The sequence below is a fragment of the Carassius carassius genome, chromosome 42, assembly GCF_963082965.1.
Source record: "Carassius carassius chromosome 42, fCarCar2.1, whole genome shotgun sequence".
NCBI classification, from domain to species: domain Eukaryota; kingdom Metazoa; phylum Chordata; class Actinopteri; order Cypriniformes; family Cyprinidae; genus Carassius; species Carassius carassius.
This window is the reverse complement of record NC_081796.1, coordinates 22,071,889-22,091,248: the sequence shown is the minus strand read 5'-3', so window position 1 is coordinate 22,091,248 and position 19,360 is coordinate 22,071,889. Positions and strand designations below refer to the sequence as shown.

The 19,360-nt window shown below is 37.8% G+C and overlaps 1 protein-coding gene across 4 annotated transcripts in view; it reads right to left on the bottom strand.

Annotated features, from left to right (window-relative positions):
- The window catches only part of LOC132124202 (dihydropyrimidine dehydrogenase [NADP(+)]-like), a 159,376-nt gene that overhangs the window by 94,213 nt on the left and 45,803 nt on the right, over window positions 1-19,360 (bottom strand). For all 4 annotated transcript variants that reach the window (XR_009426728.1, XM_059535112.1, XM_059535111.1 and 1 more), the window contains exons 4-8: window positions 14,489-14,576; window positions 9,332-9,493; window positions 4,901-5,097; window positions 4,319-4,400; window positions 3,208-3,295 (exon numbers count right to left, since the gene is read on the bottom strand). Coding sequence is in view for 3 of the 4 variants with exons in the window: in XM_059535112.1 (XP_059391095.1) it covers window positions 3,208-3,295; window positions 4,319-4,400; window positions 4,901-5,097; window positions 9,332-9,493; window positions 14,489-14,576 (617 nt within the window). In the remaining variant the exon portion in view is untranslated. The remainder of the gene's footprint in view (window positions 1-3,207; window positions 3,296-4,318; window positions 4,401-4,900; window positions 5,098-9,331; window positions 9,494-14,488; window positions 14,577-19,360) is intronic.

Below are 19,360 nucleotides of genomic sequence, written 5' to 3'. Positions count from 1 at the left end.
GCGGCCACTCAACACTTGTTCAAGTTTATTTGTATAGCGCTTTTTACAATACAAATCATTACAAAGAAACTTTACAGAAAATTACGTTTCTACAATATTTAATAGAAGCTTATAAGTGGTGGCTGTCAGTTTGTGCGCGTATTACATGATTTTTCAGAAAAATTAATATAGTCTGCAGTCACAATTTAAGAGATACATTATTCGAATGCTTGGCGAAAGAGATGTGTTTTTAATCTAGATTTAAACCGAGAGAGTGTGTCTGCTTGTGTTACCAGTCGCACCACAGCACGTCCCAGAAGCTGCTCTCCGCACTGCTTCCGTCAAGATACACATACAGCCTCATTCAATTAAATATAATGGCTAGTGTAGCCAAAGTCCATCAAAACCCCTTCTGTTGCCATGACTTATCGCGAGAGGAAAATATTTCGTTTTTTTTGTCGCATAACATTGGTTAATGGAAATGCTGTCATTTCACAATATTTTATAAAAGTCGATTAAAAAATTATCGCCAAAGTTTTGCGCAAATCTGTAATGGAGACGTTAGGGTATTGTGGTCTATAGATATGGCTCAGGTACCTTCTCCAACCTAAATCGGTGGGATTAATTCATCTGTTCAATAATCCACTAGCCATAAATTGTAAATTCAATCACTTACAAATGTAATAGTACACATTTTAAGGTATTTATATATCCGTAGCACAAAAAAATAACGTACGTTTTAGCTCTAGTAATATCGATACTCGCCATACTAAAGTTTAGTACATAAAGATGTTACATAACCTCATGGATTATAAATTAACATTGTTGCCAGTGACAACGGAACATTCTGAAAGAAATATATGTTTCGATTTTTGTAGCAGCACATATTTAGTATCAGAATCTGTAATGGATTTAAAAATAGACAGATTCTTGACATATTGGGTGGTATTTTAGAAGCATAAACATATGCAAATCAGTTTTACAGCAGAATAACATAACATCACATTGACTAGCATCCAGTTATCACTGCCGTCAACTTATAGCAACTATTGATTGTGGAGCTTTTAAAAACTTCAAGTATTCTCCAGAAACATCATCTCATCTCAGTGCTGAGCGTATATCTTTTAATCATGTCCTTGCATTTATTGATCGCTACACCTTTTAATAACATATACACCAACTTTGAGTAATATTTTTAGGTTGGTACTAATATTCCACTGCTTTTAGTGCATTATGGGTACATTACACATCATTAATTGACTTGTAAAGTGTTTCATTCTTGTTGTCATAAAGGTGACAATGAAATCAAAAAGACATCTAGACAATAAGAAAGAGAGATCACAGACCCCATCACTCTAAGGCAGTTAAGGTGTTAATTGACTCTTTAAAGCCACTGAACCCAAGCCACTGACTCCTGAGCCTATAGCCTAGAAACAATGCTCTTATCTGACTTCCTCAACCTGGCTTCCACTTTGCATATTTTTGCATACTGCCAGGGAGAAATTAGCAAGTCAATCATGTGAGTGGATGACACTTAAAAAGACTGTAAAGGACTCGTGTGAAATTACAGAAATTAATTGCAAACACTCAGCACTTTCATTTTCTCCCACAGTCGAAATTTCTTTACATCCCTTTGTAGAGAAATCCAAAAATGCTCTACGTAAAAGACTAATAATTAGGATGCCAGTATTAAGAGACTAGCATTTTGAAACAATGAATTATACTAATATTTTTTCTCATTGTGTCTGTACAATAAAACAGTCACATGGACAGCTTTAGGCAATGTCTGTATTCCTAATATCAATGCAGAGGCCACGTAATCACAGTTTAATTTCTTTAAATATAAATTTATGCTATTCCAGTAATAAGATTATATTAGTTCAGCAGATATAAGTTTCTTAGGTTGGGAGCCATAATTACAAATGCTTTAGAATGTAAAGTAGAGCTTCTCTGATTAATTTTAAAAGGCAAAATGGGATTCTAGAACTTATATAGCCAGGAGATATCATCCTCAAGAATACATTTATTTGTTCCTTGGCTTTTGGGGAAAAAAAGGAAAGAAAAATAATAAGGATGAGATTGCACACAGCCACACAGTCTGAAAATAAAAAGCAAAGCACCTCAAAGCTAGTGCTAATATGATAATTATTATGTGATTCTAATAGCAAAAGGTCACATCTTATATCATCTTCTGATACTGATAAAAGTCAGTAAGCACAATGAAAGAGTTAGAAACAGAAAGAAAGAAAGGAAGACACAAACAAAAGGGAGGCAAATGAATGAAATAAGGAAAAAGAATATGTAAGGAATGTAAGGAAGAAAGAAACATTAGGATGGACAAAACAAATGAAAGAAAAATGTAGGAAAGAAGGACGGAAGGGTGGAAAATAAGGATAAAAAACGAAATGATGAAATAAAGCAATGGGAAGAAGAAAAGGATAAAATGAAGGAAGTAAGGAAAATGACGGAACGGGACGGGCGGGAAGCCGAAGGAAAGGAAAGGAAAGGAAAGGAAAGTAAAGGAAAGGAAAGGAAAGGAAAGGAAAGGAAAGGAAAGGAAAATAAAATAAATTAACAAACAGGAAGGAAGGGTTAAACCATTACAAGGAAAGAAAAGACAGAAAGCATAGTAGGAGTGAATGAATGAATGAATGAATGAATGAATGAATGAATAACAAGTTAAGAACAAATAAAATATATAAAAAATATATTGCAGAGGCCAATGAGAAGAGAAGAGAAGAGAAGAGAAGAGAAGAGAAGAGAAGAGAAGAGAAGAGAAGAGAAGAGAAGAGAAGAGAAGAGAAGAGAAGTTTCTATTGTTCAAGCAGGACTCAGTCCTGACATAGAATATACTGAGGAGCATTGAGGGTCAACATGTAATGGCAGTGAATGGCTCAGCTGGAAGAGAACAGGGCAGAGGGATCTGATGAGAAACCAGGGTGTCCTCCATTGAGAAGCAGTGGGCAGGCCGACCATGCACTGTTAGGTTAGCACGGCAAAAAACAGCGGCAGCTCTAGGAGTCGGGCGGAAAATGAGATGTGAATGGGGTTACTGGTAGAGGGGGAGAAATTGTCAAGTGGATCATCCATAGCCATTAACACGGACAGGGAGCCAGAAGCTGCCAGTGATTTAGAGAAAAGGAGGCTTTCTCCATCATGCCAGTGTACATGATTGTCTGTCCACATAATAGACAACAAGACAATGTGTGAAGATACATATAAACTGACCAATTCCAATGAACACAGCTTTGTATCCCTCCACTTTCAGCGAGAGAAGCGTCATTCCATCTTGGCCGAGTCCTCGGTCACAGACGATCTGAAATAGAGTACAAACAAGCCATATCAATAGAAGCAAGACCACAGAAATGCTCCATTAAAGACCAGAAACTCATCTGAAGGAGATTACAGGAGGACATCTCTGAAATCATCTTGTGGCAGTGGGAAAAAAAGGAAGAAAGAAGCTTATTTGTATGTCTGTTAGAGGTCTCAGGAATGCGTCTTTGAATCCTTCTTATGTCAGTGGAAAAATAGAAAAAGTCTCTCTAAAAGAAAGCAGGGAAAGTAAAGGAAAATAAAAGAAAATGAAAGTAAAGGACGGAAAAATGAATGGAAAGAAGGAAGGATGGACAGACTGATAGATGGATGGCAGTAAGGATGGAAAGAAGCAAATGTGGATGTTCAAGCTTTCTTTTGGGCATATGAGAAAAAAAAGTGAAAAAAAAATTCAAGCCAGTTGAAGACGAAAGGAAGGAAGGATGGAAGGAAGGAAAGGACAAGTTAGGAAGGAAGCAAAGAAAGATGAAAAATTAAAAAACAATAGCTCAGTTGAAGGACTGTAAAACCATATCTGCTTCACAGGAAGGCGTATCTGAATACTTCTTGTACCAGCAGAAAAGACGTTGGAAAAGTGTCTCCTCCAGAGCCTCACATCCAGTCCCACTCTCCCTGAGACTGTTTATAGGTACTGAAGGAACATGCAAATCTGTCATCTCCCCCAGACCCCCACCCCTCCCAATCATCCTCAGCTCTTCACGAACTGCGGAAAAAAACATTTCCTGTGTAAAATGAATCCTGAGCAGGTGTGCCGGATGACAACTATTGATTGCCCTTTCCCGTAGCTGAAACATTCAGGAAAACACACAGACAACCGTGTGCAGCCCTGAGGTGCTCGGCTGCTGCTGTCTGCCACCCCTAATGCAACTTTTAATTGTTCTTTATTAATGCGGCTGACATTTGGACCACTGATCCTTTCTGAGACCCCTCGCCCCTCCTGGCTTCAAAAGAGGCAGGTGGGAGTTCACAGAGGGGTAGGATAGGGAGGTGTGATGGCTTTCATTACCTTCACTCCCAGGTCTTTCATCAAATCCACCTCGAACTGAACCACATCGTACGGCAAGCGGAATTGTGGGATCTCAGAAGAGCTGAAAATCAAGAGAGGAAAAATGAAATGAGAAGAGAAGGAAGGGGGGTAAGAAGGAGTCCCTTAGAAAGGAGAAGTTCAGGGGAGGGAAATATTTCACCCTGTGCTAAGGATTGTTCCATCCCTGGAATTCTTTCTTACGTAATAGGTTATTTAGTCTTCAATTGAGCCAGTCTAAATGACAACACAACCCCAGAGTAATGGGGACTGCTGGGATATGAGTTGCACTGGATATTCAAGGCCTCCTGTATGCAGTTGACATGCTGGTTACACTAAATAGCAGTGGAGATACAACAGTGTGTAACTGATAACCTCATGCCAGCTCGGCATTTGAGAGATGAATATTCCCAATTACAGGGAACATTTATTAATTATTCTGACCTTCTACAATGTGCCCCATATTGATTGTGGCTGGCCGGATCAACAATGCCCTTTAGTGGACCATCTTAGATACAGGATGAGAATTCTGAGTACGAACCACGGGTTAGAGTAATTACACACCTCAGTCCTCCAATGAACCTCTGCTTCTCGTAAATGGTGATGTCGTCATACCCCAAGCGGGCCAGGAAAGAGGCACAGCTGACGCTGGCGGGGCCGCAGCCAATCAGAGCTATTTTAGAGTGATAGCTCTCAGGAATCTGATCTGGAGGCGGGAGATCGGGATTCCGTATCTGAGGAACACCCATTTGTTTGAACACCTGCAAACACACCAGAAGAAAGGAAACGCATGTTTGTAATTGTACCTTCAGTGGGAAATTAGAGCCAATTTTATAGTTCAGAAAACATTCAGAAAGCCTGCAATAAATTCAATATGACAAACTTAAGAAACAGTTTAAACTAGCTCGCATGACTTTCTGGCTGATTAATGCTTGTTAATTCAGGTTTGGTGTTAATGTATTTGGTGGAAACCATAAAGTCTAACCGATAAAGCTGGACTATCAGCATTGACTTTCTGGTGAAACCAGATCTATCAATCCATCTGCCTACTTTTCCATCCATCTACCTATCTATTCATCCATCCATTTACTTATCCATCCATCAACCTATCAGGTACCTATCAATCTATCTATCTTTCCACCTATGAATCCATCCATTTATCCTCCTACAAATCACTCTGTCTACAATCCATCCATCTATCTATCTACCTACCTGTCACTCTATCTAACATCCATCCATTCATTCACCATTCTGTCATTCTAGCCATCATTCTGAAGAAGCTGGTCAAAGATAGTCTGTCTGGTGAAGTTCACTGAACATGTTTTGCTGGTTAATTTAGTTCTAAAGTCTGGTAGGAATATCCAATCATCAGGACCCCGAGCAGCATGCTGGTGACCAGTTCTGCTGGGACAAACACCACTCTCACATTCAGAGGCCAAAAGTGATATTATCTCTATTAAGAAACACATGCTTTGATAATCTGCCTGGATGTGGAGTCTGATATCCCCCTAATTTGCCTAAGGAGAAAAAAAACATTACACACTTGAACATATAAACCATGCAGCAATTTGCTTCATCACTGCACTAATAAAAGCCAAAGTAGAAAACCCACTCATAGGCGCTAAGACAAAAGCGTCAGCTCTTAAGAACAGGACAAAAATGAGAAGATAAAGAAAAAGGAATTACAGAAACTCATTCATTGCGCCAGAGTTTCTAACGCAGATGAAGACATCAACATAAAGATAGTTAGCAGATACATAAAAAACACAGCAAGTTATCCAGTACAAGTAGCAAAATAGGAGGGCTGATGCTTTGTCTTCCTAATAAGATTAGTCAGATCCATATGTAAAAGCCTGCATTGTTAATACAATATTATGCCTGAACAAGCAAACAATATAGGTGATATTAATATAGTTATTCATGAGTTTCATGGACTGTGAAGACCAAATTGCTATATGACAATGCACTTTTAATAATCCCTGAGAGCAGTTTATAGACTCTTCTATTATTGCGGTTTCAATGAAACAAACAATGCAGCAGTTCAAAGCACAATCTCATCTCTTCAGTATGGCTACATGTGAACAATGGACTTCAGACTACATCTGAAAATCCACGTGGCAGCAGGCCAAACTTCATGGAGGAAAAAGGTACCTGGTGATACATTAGTCCCACAGACATGCAGACAACCTCCTCTGAACAAGACGATGGCTGTACTAAATGCAGAAATAAAGGGAAACTTATCATCTTAAAGCAAACTTTACATCAAAACATTATTCTGTAATTTTGGGATTTGCCAAAGACCACATTTAACAGTGTTATTCAATTATTAGTATTTTTCCTGATTAACTTTTTAAGTTTGCATAAAAATAAAAGAAATGGGCATATATTTTCCAATTAAATATCCAACATGGACCAATTTTCTTCAAATTGAATAATTGCAACAAAACATTCTAATAGATATAGTGTATACCTAGTGTATTAACTGTGCCTGAAATTCAAGTTACTCGTTACAAGTTAATTGTCATTAAAATATTAACAGTTCATTTAATTTTTGTGCAAGTTTACTATGAAACACTATCTTAAGTGACATGAAATACAGCCAAGTATGGTGACTCATACTCTGAATTTGTGCTCTGCATATATAACCCATCCAAAATGCACACACCGTGAGCACACAGCCATTTATACTGCGGCGCCCGGGGAGCAGTTGGGGGTTCGGTGCCTTGCTCAAGGGAACCTCAGTCGTGGTATTGAAGGTGGAGAGAGCGCTGTACATTCACTACCCCGACCTAAAATCCCTGCCGGCCCGAGACTCAAACTCACAACCTTTGGATTACGAGTCCGAATCTCTAACCATTAGGCCACGACTTCCCCCAAACCTACTGGCAAATAGTTACTCAAACAGACAGCATTGGCATGTGGGTGGGAGTTAGTCAAGCTCCTCTAAAGATGCTAATGTGCTCTGCCACCTCTGGACTACAACGCTGCATTTCCCCTTTAACTGAAAAGAGACACCAAGTTATCTTTGATTGCAGGCCAAATACAGGAGCAGCCACTGAATGACGGTAGGCCGTGATAGCCCCTTTTTCTCAGGTTATCTAATTATCGGCTCGATAACAAGACTGACCTCTCACATTTAAGGAGAGAGGAGCTGCCACCTAGACAGAGATGTCTAATAAGTCACAGCAGAGGTGGGTGGCACAAGAGAGAGAGGCTGCTTTTGTAATTGCTCTTCTTATCCTTCATGAAGTAATGAAACTTAACATGCCAGAGAGCTTCCTTTTTTTAGCCTGTGGTGATTGTGTGGAACAGGTGGGGTCGGGTTACAAAGGTGGGTGGAAATGAACTGTTGTGCTCGCCGTTTCCCCCTTCTAGCAGTCAGTTAAGAAATGTGCTCGCCTGAAAACCTGCTCGAATTGTAAACACATTGCTTAAGGTAAAGAAAAACAAACCCTCCGGCAACAGTGAAATGCAGCCAGCTGAACTTATTCATGTCAGCGGGAATGTTTTAAATTGCATTTGTAGTGTGTGCTTGCTCATATACATTCAGAAGACACCCTGAAGCTTTAAAGAGGCACAAAGGAAAGAGCAAGAACATTTATGCTGCTATTGTATCTAAATAATGAACCTACAACTACTATTCACACTAAATGGGTTTGCATTATTTAGAAAATGTTTACACTACTATGGAAAAAAACCCTGTTAAATTAATATTAAGATATAATATGTTAAATATATAAATTATATAAAAAAAATATTATGTAATAAAAGCCAATAGTTATCTTATGGACTATGTTCAAAAGTTATGGTAGCTTGTTTCCACCTTGTGAGAAAAAAAATAAAAAAAAATAAGTATATATATATATATATATATATATATATATATATATATATATATATATATATATATATATATATATATATATATATATATAGGTAATTGTGACTTTCAATCTCACAATTCTAACTTGTATAATGCTATATGAACAAAAGGTACATTTTTGATTGGAGCGCTATTCACAGCATCTATGTGAACAGGTGTTTTGTGCCCTCGCTGTTGCTATATTGTTTATTTTAGTGAGGCTGGAACACTGCATTGACCATTTGCCTTCACCAACTACAGGAAACTCCCACTTAGCCGTTCACACAATTGTGGGTCAAGTTGAGAAATCAAACCCACACACTTTTATTTCTATTTAATTAGCAGTTACCACAATGCTGCGTATCGCCTGCAAAACAAAACATAAATGTATAAATGAATAATGAATAACACACTTGAAGTTTCCACCATTTAAAAAAAAAATCTATGTGACCAAGCAAATTCTATGTATTTAAGTTTACAATAACAGTGCTTACGTAAACCCTGCCCTGCATGATTTCCTGTAAATTTCCTTACAGATTTGTTTATTGCAAACCAGTTTGCCAGCACTTGCTACTTTTTAATCACTTTCTCTGAACATGCACTGCAGATCATCATCTTGTGTTTTAGACATAAAATATCTGTTGCTTCCCTTGGTTCCTGCATCTTAAGCTCATCTTGACTGGCAAGGTTTTGTCATTTTATGTAGTTTTAATCACGCTGATGTAAGTTCAAGTGTTCGTTTTTTAAATAAGTTTGGTTTTAGTTAGTCATTTGATGAGATAAAAATGTGAGTGTGACGTTATGATTGGCAGCTGACAGTATACAATATATTAATAGTAATACTCTGCAGGAGTGTGGGCAGGACCTCGGTGACGTTACTCCACTTCGCTCAGTACTGCGCAAATCAGCGCAAGATCAAAGCCATATTGAACACTGGCGACTTTTTTTACAATGGAAGAGAGTGAAGATGCATCATCCATCTTATTTTACAGTCTATGGATCCAACCAAACACAAATGCACTCTTTTCTAACAGGTTAACTCCACTAAAACACAAGGGAACAGTTCTTATGCAGCAATTCTCTCTATTGTGCATGTCCAATAAGGCAAAAAATTATGGGAAAAAAAGCTTTACCTCAGTGGCAAACTGCTGCAGTCCCCCGATGTTGATGGGTCCTTCCTCAGACGCATACAAGTTACACCCCCCAACACACAAGTCTGAGGTGGGACACACCATCCCACACGTCAAACCCAGTGGGTTGTCTGAGAGAATTGTCCGAGCTGCTCCATAATAATTCTGTGAACATCAACACAAAAAGTTGTTACTAAACCTCACAAGCTACATATCTAGATCAAGCAGTTACAGGAGAATCACATACAGACAGCGATCGGAGCATTCCAAAAAGTTGAAAGCAAAATGATGTTGCCATTCAAGATACCTTATTTTGGTCAAAATCTATTTGCATTTGCATATACATCACATATTTGTACTTGCAAAAAATAATAGTCAAAAAATACTGATGTACATTTTACTCAGTAATATAGTATATAGATAAAACTTTCAATCTAATTAAAAATGGAATGTTATATTCCATATATGTGCAGTGCACATAGTCTATTTCTTTTTATTTGTTTGTGCTTATTAGGAAAGTATCATTTGCTAAAGCACTCTATTTTAAGGTCTGCAGATAGAAGCTGTCTACATGGAGCACTTCAAACCAGTAACTAGTATTACCCATCAAACATTTGGTGTTAATATATACATATACAGGTGCTGGTAATATAATTAGAATATCATCAAAAAGTTGATTTATTTCACAAATTCCAGTCAAAAGCTGAAACTTGTATATTATATTCATTCATTACACACAGACTGATATATTTCAAATGTTTATTTCTTTTAATTTTGATGATTATAACTGACAACTAAGAAAAAAAAACAAATTCAGTATCTCAGGAAAATCCCAAATTCAGTATAAAGTGTTTTGGGCTCACCTAAGCTCATTTATCACAAATACAGCAAAAACAGTAATATTAAATATATTTATGTAATTTATGTAGATCGTTTGAAAATACATACTGTATGTGTGTGTATTTATATATACATAATAAATATACACAGTACACACCCATCTATTATGTAAACAAAAACTTTTTTTTTTACTTTTTGGATGCGATTAATCGTTGCCCGGCACTAATTTGAATATATTTTAAAATGCATTAAAATGTATTCCTGTGATGCAAAGCTGAATTTATAGCTGCCAATACTCCAGTCTTCAATGTCACATGATGAAACTTTCCATATTTAATAAGATTTTAGCAACAATTACTACCAATTTTAGCAATATACTATAGCACTAAGCAAAATATACATTGATCTTTTTTTTTTTTTTTTTGCTTAATGTTTTTGTAGTTTCAAAGATAAATTTCAGGATTATTTGATGAATCAAATAGTTCAAAAGAACATAATTTATTTGAAAAAGAAAAAAAGATATATATTGTAGACAGCATACACATAGAAAGTAGTATCTATCTGGTCAAATAATCACAACAATATCTGCCCACCCGACCAATTCCATCCAAAATAAAACAGCTTTTATTGGGCTTAAGTAATGCTTTTCAAGAGCACTATTCATTTCTATTAGTGCATGTTACAAATAATAAAAAATAGGGATGCACTGATACTGATATCGGTATCGGCCCGATACTTCACTTCTGTACTTGTACTCGTACTCATAAAAATGCCCTGATACCAAAAGCCGATACCCACAGAGCGTGTGAACAGAGCTGTGTCCAGTAAAAGAAACACTTACAACAGAACAACAGAAAGTAGAATGGAGTTATTAGAGATCAAGGATGTCTATGAAGTACATGCAAGTAATTAATATAATGTTAAACATTCAAAACTCACGCCTTTATAGCAGATGTGCACGAACTGCTAAGCAGAGTGCTCTGAGTGGATTGAAACGCATGATCTTGTTGAGTGAATATCTCACAGACATCACCGGAAAGTTTGTAGTTTGGTCGGATATTTGAAAAAGCAAGCAAGGAAAACAGTGCACAAGTTACTAAAGTTATATAACGGTGAGGAGAGCGAGAGATGCATAAGAGAGTGAGTGAGAGAGAGAGTCAGAGAGCGTGCACTTCTGTTGCATGATAGTGATGGCTGTTCACTCCATTAGCGCATGCATTTGGATTAAAACTAAATCGTAAATATAAGACAAACAAAAATTATATGGACATTTACTATAAACAACATTTATTTTAAACATCAAGCATACAATATTAAAGCAAAAGTGAAACTAGCAGACTGTGTGAAATGCGCTAGGCTATAAGTGTCTCTCTCAGTCTGCACCAATGCAAACGTGTTTAGCTTGCTTTAAAATTATGGTTTGTATTCGTACGCAAGGGTCCGCTTACAGTGACACAAATTAAATCACTAAAATAGTACGCTTTACTCATATAATGTATAACGAGTGGTTCCCTGCATTATTTTAGGAAAATGATTTGTGATTAAAGTATTATTGAGCTTCTGCAATGGAGCAGCTCTAATGCATCATTAAAATGAACAGTGAAAGTAACAAAAGCTTATATTAACAGGTATAATTAAGTGTGGAAATAACTGGAGGAAATATCTGTTTGCTAACTTAAGCCAACTAACATGATCTTCTTCTTTTTACTATTATTATTATTTAGTCTCTGAAGCCAACATTTGTAAAAAAAATAAAAAATAAAAAAATAAATAAAAAAAAAACCAATATGCTGTGAAAATACAGGTATCGGTATTGGTATGGGTATCGGTAATGATGAATACCAAAAATGAAAGTATCAGTATCGGACTCATTTTGGAAAAAATGGTATCGGTGCATCCATAATAAAAAATGCACCTTTAACACTTCTAGTCATATAAGCATTCAGCAGTGGTACTGAAAGAAAACTTATGCAATAGTACCCCAGTGCTTTCTTCTTTCTCTTGTCTAGCAGGCCTATTCTGACAACAATCGGCCCATGACTGACATGTGTCTAGTTTTGAAAAAAGCAGTTGACATCTCTCTTCTTCAGACAGCCTTGAATTAAGGCAAGAATGCCTTAATGGCACTCGCTAAACTCACAGAATGCATGGTATGACAGAAACCTTGACAGAACAACAGAGCAGCATAGAAAACACAGTGTTTTCAGCGACACACATTAAAGGCGTTCTGCAGTGGCTTTACTCAAATGCTGATTGTATAAGTCAGTTATCCTGTTTCAAATGAATGACTGATATACACATTCACAGTTGCAATGCATCTATAAGCACCACTGTAGTAACAGCTTTAAAACACTCTCTCAAAAGTCAAACAAATGAGCATAAAAACTCATTATTCCCCGCAAATAATTCACAGCATCCAACAGCAGATCTCTTATTAAAAGCATAACTCAAAGTACACCACACCGCGGTTCAGCCACGTTCTGCATCGGCTATGGGTGTCACAATTACGTTTGTTACAACATCAATGTATGTCATCCTGATAAAGAGCTCAGGTCTGGCATTTTGTGTGATGTTGGTTTGGGTTTTAGCAGAAGGAGACCAGCTGGGACTGTCCAATTCAAACATTTTTGCGTTTCTTAAGCTGAGTTAACATGAAACGCAATCCATTTTATTTCTGTAAAATGATGTATTTCCGATATGTAATGTAATCCATCTGGAACTGACTGGATCATGAAAAGTGGGTGTGAGTTTGTGGTGGATTGAGGAGAAATGCTGCCCTCTAAAACACTTTTGAGAAAGCTATTTGACCAAGACTTGGATGCTTAAGTTTATTTTCATCCTTGAGAGCATATTGAAAACCCCCAATTTCTAATTCCCAATTTCAAACCAGTCTTGTTACTGTAAAGCCAATTAATGTACATTTTTATTTAGGATTTAGACATGCTGATTTACTGCAACTCACTCCCATTCAAGATGGTGTTCAGATTAACTGCTTGGGTGTTAAATCTGGATTCTTTAGCAAAATAAATTGAGAAGCGATGGTGTATGGAGCAAAGTATGAAAATACATGCATGCAAATGCAGAAAAAAATGGGATTGAGATTGAGTTTCTTAATCTAGTTAAACTACATGATGAATTTTTGATAAAACAAGACATGCATATGTAAGACCTGACTTATGTAGTGGCATTTGAAATCCCTGGAGTCTGTTTGAAAAAAAAAATCTAATCAACCCAAGAGCACACTCCAGATGAAAAGAAAAAAAAAAGCACAGCAAGAAAAATATGACATTTCATATTCATACAATATGAAATGTAAACATTAATAACATAATAAAAATGCCTTCCTCTAGAGAAATATATTTGATGTGAAAGTTACATATCTTATTTTAGGAACCTGTTGTACAACGTAAGGGGAAATATATGAAATGTGATGAGTTGGATAATAGTTCTTTCTGTTTGTGTTGCTGTTTGCTATTGGGCTGATGTGTCCCTGATATTGTTGGCTTGCTATATCCGACTTTTAGTTGCTAAAAGAAATGATGATACCCAGAAATAGACGCCCATGTCTGTCTAATCCATGTCTGTTAGCTTTGAGGCCATCTATATGCGAGTGTATTCCTAACATTTGAGCTTTTAGTGAATACATAAGCATTTCAAATACTCTTTCGCTTCCTGGAAAATGGACCAAAAATACAGATGACTCATCCTGCAAACTCAGGGGTATAATAGGAATTTATGTCCAATAAAATGCTATTGAAATTGGCAATTTCCCCTCTTCCTAATGTGACTAGCAAAAGAAAGTAGATAAACATGTTTTGCCAGACGTATGGTGTAAACTAAAGGCTATTGATTAAAAATCATAAAACTGACGTGACATTCAGCCAAGTATGGTGACCCATACTCAGAATTTGTGCTCTGCATTTAACCCATCCAAAGTGCACACACACACCGTGAACACACACCCGGAGCAGTGGGCAACCATTTATGCTGCAGTGCCCGGGGAGCAGTTGGGGTTCGGTCATGGTATTGCCAGCCCGAGACTCGAACCCACAACCCTAGGGTTAGGAGTCAAACTCTCTAACCACTAGGCCATGACTTCCCTAAAACTTCCCTAAGAACAATTTATACAAAACAAAACTAAAGGCTATTGAGAGATATGAGATTGATATTGCTATTGAGATATATATATCAATCAGAGACAGAGCAAGATCTCACATTTTGTGAAAACCTTACAAAGTCAAAACATTACTTCAGCTGAATTGAGTGCAATAAGACCAGATATATATATAAAGAAAGTCAATTTGCAGATACTCAACATACCTTGTTCGCAATACTGGTAATGAAGGCCTTTATGTTCAGATTGGTCGGGCAGCTTTTCTGGCACGGTGCATCTGCACATTTCAAACATCTGTAAGAAAATAAGACTCTGTTTGAATTACCCCACATGCAACGCAAAGTCAAGTTATTTACAGTAAGAACATAGAACTTTGTGTCGTCGCCCCACTGGGACGTCACATTCCAGCCAATTACAAACACTCTACGGCACCCAGAGGAAATCAATCCCCAGCTTTTGTGACGCACACAGCTGTTTAAAAATTCACCACGCTAATGACTTCAAATGATGTATCAGTAATTTGGAAGAGTGCTTTTTTCCTTTACAACGAGCACAAAGCAAGGAGGACGTACAACTGGAACAGAGCAAACCGAAGCAGGAAAGGAGATGTGGAAACAAAAGAGGAAAAAAAGACTCCCCGTTATCTTTGATGTGAAATGCACAACTTGTGCCACATATGTGGACACAAAAAGTGCACAAAGCACATTGGTAAGAGTAGAGCAAACACTCAACACACCTGCAGTAACACCTGCACATTTAGATTCACACGCAGCTGGATGCCCATAATAATCCTGTCTCACAATTCTCAACGCTCGCCGCAGAGTAAAGTGCACAAGGCTGCCATTAATACCACTTACCGGGGTGACAGTGGGGTAATTACTGTAGTGCAGCGGCCAGGTACAGGCACCACAAAGGACCACACAGTGCAACCGTCCCACTTTTATAAACCAGGGTGGCGGATCATAATGTGACATTTGTTTTGACCTGCTTTTCTTTATTTGATCATAAATTATCCTTAGCCTAAAGGATTAGGGATATTGCAGGAGTCTTGTCCCGGTGGACGGGTCTGGAGTGGGCTTTGACGTGGAGATGAAGGCTAATCTCGGAGGATGCCGGGCCTATCGCACTTCTGATCTGCGCCGAGATGATTAATACCGAGAGGGGACAACGAGCAGCTACGGGAAGACATAAAGCCATACTCGCATAAACATCTCTCTCCCTGGCATTCCTCTCCGCTTATTGTGAAGGAAAAAGCACTCTTCCAAATCAGCGATATCTCATCTGTTATGATCATCACTGTGTGTATCTTACAAAATATGCATGTAGAAAATGAAACGGTGCAGTGGTCCATATTCAGCTTGTACAATAAATACATTAGCACACATGTATTAAAACTCACGTATTGTGTAAAACTGATTTTTTTTCTTGCTCTTAAAATAATCTAATCTAATGTAGATACACTTTAAAGTTCAAAACGAAACATTTCCTTCCCACCCACTCCAATTTTGCGGATTAAAATCAACATGATAAAAAAGAAGTATTTATTAATACACATTGTTGGTCTTGCATGATACATTTTAAGAAAAAGAAAAAGTGACTGTCTTCATAAATTTTTTGTATTTCTGACATTTTTAACTGTAGCAATGACTTTTTCATATTTTCATAACCATAGCAACTGCTTACTATTTAAATACATTTTAAAATATTATTTATTCAGCATCGGTGATTTGTGATCCTTCAGAAATCAGAATATGCTGATTTGCTGCTCAAGAAACATTTTTGTGGAAACTGATTTTTTTTTTTTTGATGAAAATGTCTGTCAGTTTTTATTAATTTAATGCATCCTGAATATAAGCATTATTTCTTTGAAGACATTGTGAAATCAAAACTGGAGTTTTGTGGCTTTTAATCCATGTTTGAGACCATCTACATTGTCTTCCATGAAAACGGACCAAAAACATTGAACAATTCAACTTGATGTACATCTCATTAAAGAATATCATGCATATATCTGCATTTTATTCACCTTTAGCTATCCTGCTCTCACTGAAAAACCCATATTAACCACTAGTTAAGACATCAAAGCCAATCCACATAGAAATCAACACAGTATTCTGTAACTTGGCTTGCCACAACTTGAGAAACAGTGTGTGCAGAGGACATTTGCAAGGAAGTCTGCAAGCGACCGAAACCTACTTGTTTATTTCTAAGGGTCAGAGAGAGGGTGAAAAACAGCCATGCAAAACTAAACGATGTGTTTTTTGTGCAAAAAACCTTGACTAATGTTCTAAATGGACTTCAGGGGAAAAAAAATAAAATGCTTACAAAGCCGTTCCATGGCAGGTCGAAATGTATAAACACATTCATAAAGATGAGACCCAACAGATCAAAATGAGAATCTGTGAGAGGGGCACCTTCAGTTGATTGCTGAGCGTTTTTGTCTCTCTTTTCAAAAACTGTAGCTCAAGGGGGAAAAAAGAGGGCGAAAATTTGAAAAAGTGAGAATAAAATAACCTATTCCCTCCTCTGACACGCCGGGGCAACGCGCTACAGCTGTGGACAGGAATACCATTGTCTTTTTTCTCCTCCCAAGGTAACATTAAAGACACGGCACATCCAGACACATTTTAGACCCTCATCCGTCTCCCCTGGCCAGCAGCCCAAGTGCTTAGCAAATGTCAACAGAAAATAATGCACACACAAAGGCAATCTTATTTGTTCAAGAATTTCTCTAGGTCACAGCAATTCAGCTGGGCTTTGAGAGCAACACTCAGGAAAAGACTGCCTTGCAGTGCACTGCATTAGATACAGTGCCGGGGCTTTTCTGAGCTGTAACGTAATCAAATGCATACACATTTTTCCTTTCTTTCCATCACGTTTTTTTTTATTACCCTCCCAAAAAAATTAAAAAAATAATCCAGTGCATTCAAATGAAAGGAGCTGTTGATTAGCGGACCACTGCAAGCTGATTTATTCTCCCCCTGCTCTCTCTGCTTCTGACCTTATCGTTTTACTTGAGTAATAATCTAGCGTTTTAATGTTTTCTATGATGAGCGTATTATGGGGTTCTAGAATGTGAAGGAAGCTAATCTCCCAATTCATTGTTTTCATTATTTCTGAACCAAAATGAACCCGTGACAGGAAAAGTACAATTCAATAAAACCTAGGCCTCCTAGGATTTGCAATTTTAATGATTGCTTACCTTTATGAATTAGTTGTCGCCACAAATTCAGCTCTTCACTTTTTCTTGGAGAAACTAATAATTCTGTTCATAATCTTGGGGTTGTGGCAAATTGTATCTTCTTTTAATCACGGGGTGTTTCAGGAGTACAACAAAGGAGTTGAAAAAGCCCAGATGAATGCAGCACTAAAAGCATCAAGGGTAGAAAATTTATAGAAATCTAAAGATTAGCATATTGTGATAAAGTTTTTTATTTTCCATAATTTAATGATAGAAATTAAACTTTCATATATTTTAGATTGATTGGACACCAACTGAAATATTTCAGGTCTTTTATTGTTTTAATACTGATGATTTAGGCATACAGCTCATGAAAACCCCAAATTCCTATCTCAAAAAATTAGCATATCATGAAAAGGTTCTCTAAACAAGCTATTAACCTAATCATCTGAATCAACTAATTAACTCTAAACACCTGCAAAAGATTCCTGAGGCTTTTAAAAACTCCCAGCCTGGTTCATAACTCAAAACCGCAATCATGGGTAAGACTGCCGACCTGACTGCTGTCCAGAAGGCCATCATTGACACCCTCAAGCGAGAGGGTAAGACACAGAAAGAAATTTCTGAACGAACAGGCTGTTCCCAGAGTGCTGTATCAAGGCACCTCAGTGGGAAGTCTGTGGGAAGGAAAAAGTGTGGCAAAAAACGCTGCACAACGAGAAGAGGTGACCGGACCCTGGGGAAGATTGTGGAGAAGGACCGATTCCAGACCTTGGGGGACCTGCGGAAGCAGTGGACTGAGTCTGGAGTAGAAACATCCAGAGCCACCGTGCACAGGCGTGTGCAGGAAATGGGCTACAGGTGCCGCATTCCCCAGGTCAAGCCACTTTTGAACCAGAAACAGCGGCAGAAGCGCCTGACCTGGGCTACAGAGAAGCAGCACTGGACTTTTGGACAAATTTTGCATGTCATTCGGAAATCAAGGTGCCAGAGTCTGGAGGAAGACTGGGGAGAAGGAAATGCCAAAATACCTGAAGTCCAGTGTCAAGTACCCACAGTCAGTGATGGTCTGGGGTGCCATGTCAGCTGCTGGTGTTGGTCCACTGTGTTTTATCAAGGGCAGGGTCAATGCAGCTAGCTATCAGGAGATTTTGGAGCACTTCATGCTTCCATCTGCTGAAAAGCTTTATGGAGATGAAGATTTGATTTTTCAGCACGACCTGGCATCTGCTCACAGTGCCAAAACCACTGGTAAATGGTTTACTGACCATGGTATTACTGTGCTCAATTGGCCTGCCAACTCTCCTGACCTGAACCCCATAGAGAATCTGTGGGATATTGTGAAGAGAAAGTTGAGAGACGCAAGACCCAACACTCTGGATGAGCTTAAGGCCGCTATCGAAGCATCCTGGGCCTCCATAACACCTCAGCAGTGCCACAGGCTGATTGCCTCCATGCCACGCCGCCATGAAGCAGTCATTTCTGCAAAAGGATTCCCGACCAAGTATTGAGTGCATAACTGAACATAATTATTTGAAGGTTGACTTTTTTTGTATTAAAAACACTTTTCTTTTATTGGTCGGATGAAATATGCTAATTTTTTGAGACAGGCATTTTGGGTTTTCATGAGCTGTATGCCAAAATCATCAGTATTAAAACAATAAAAGACCTGAAATATTTCAGTTGGTGTGCAATTAATCTAAAATATATGAAAGTTGAATTTTTATCATTACATTATGGAAAATAATGAACTTTATCACAATATGCTAATTTTTTGAGAAGGACCTGTAAATACTGGAGCTGTGGCATTCTGGGTAGGGCATGTGTTCATGACATTTGCTCGGCTTGTGTCATGACAACATACGGTTGGCAGAAAAAAAAAAAGAAATAATTTTAA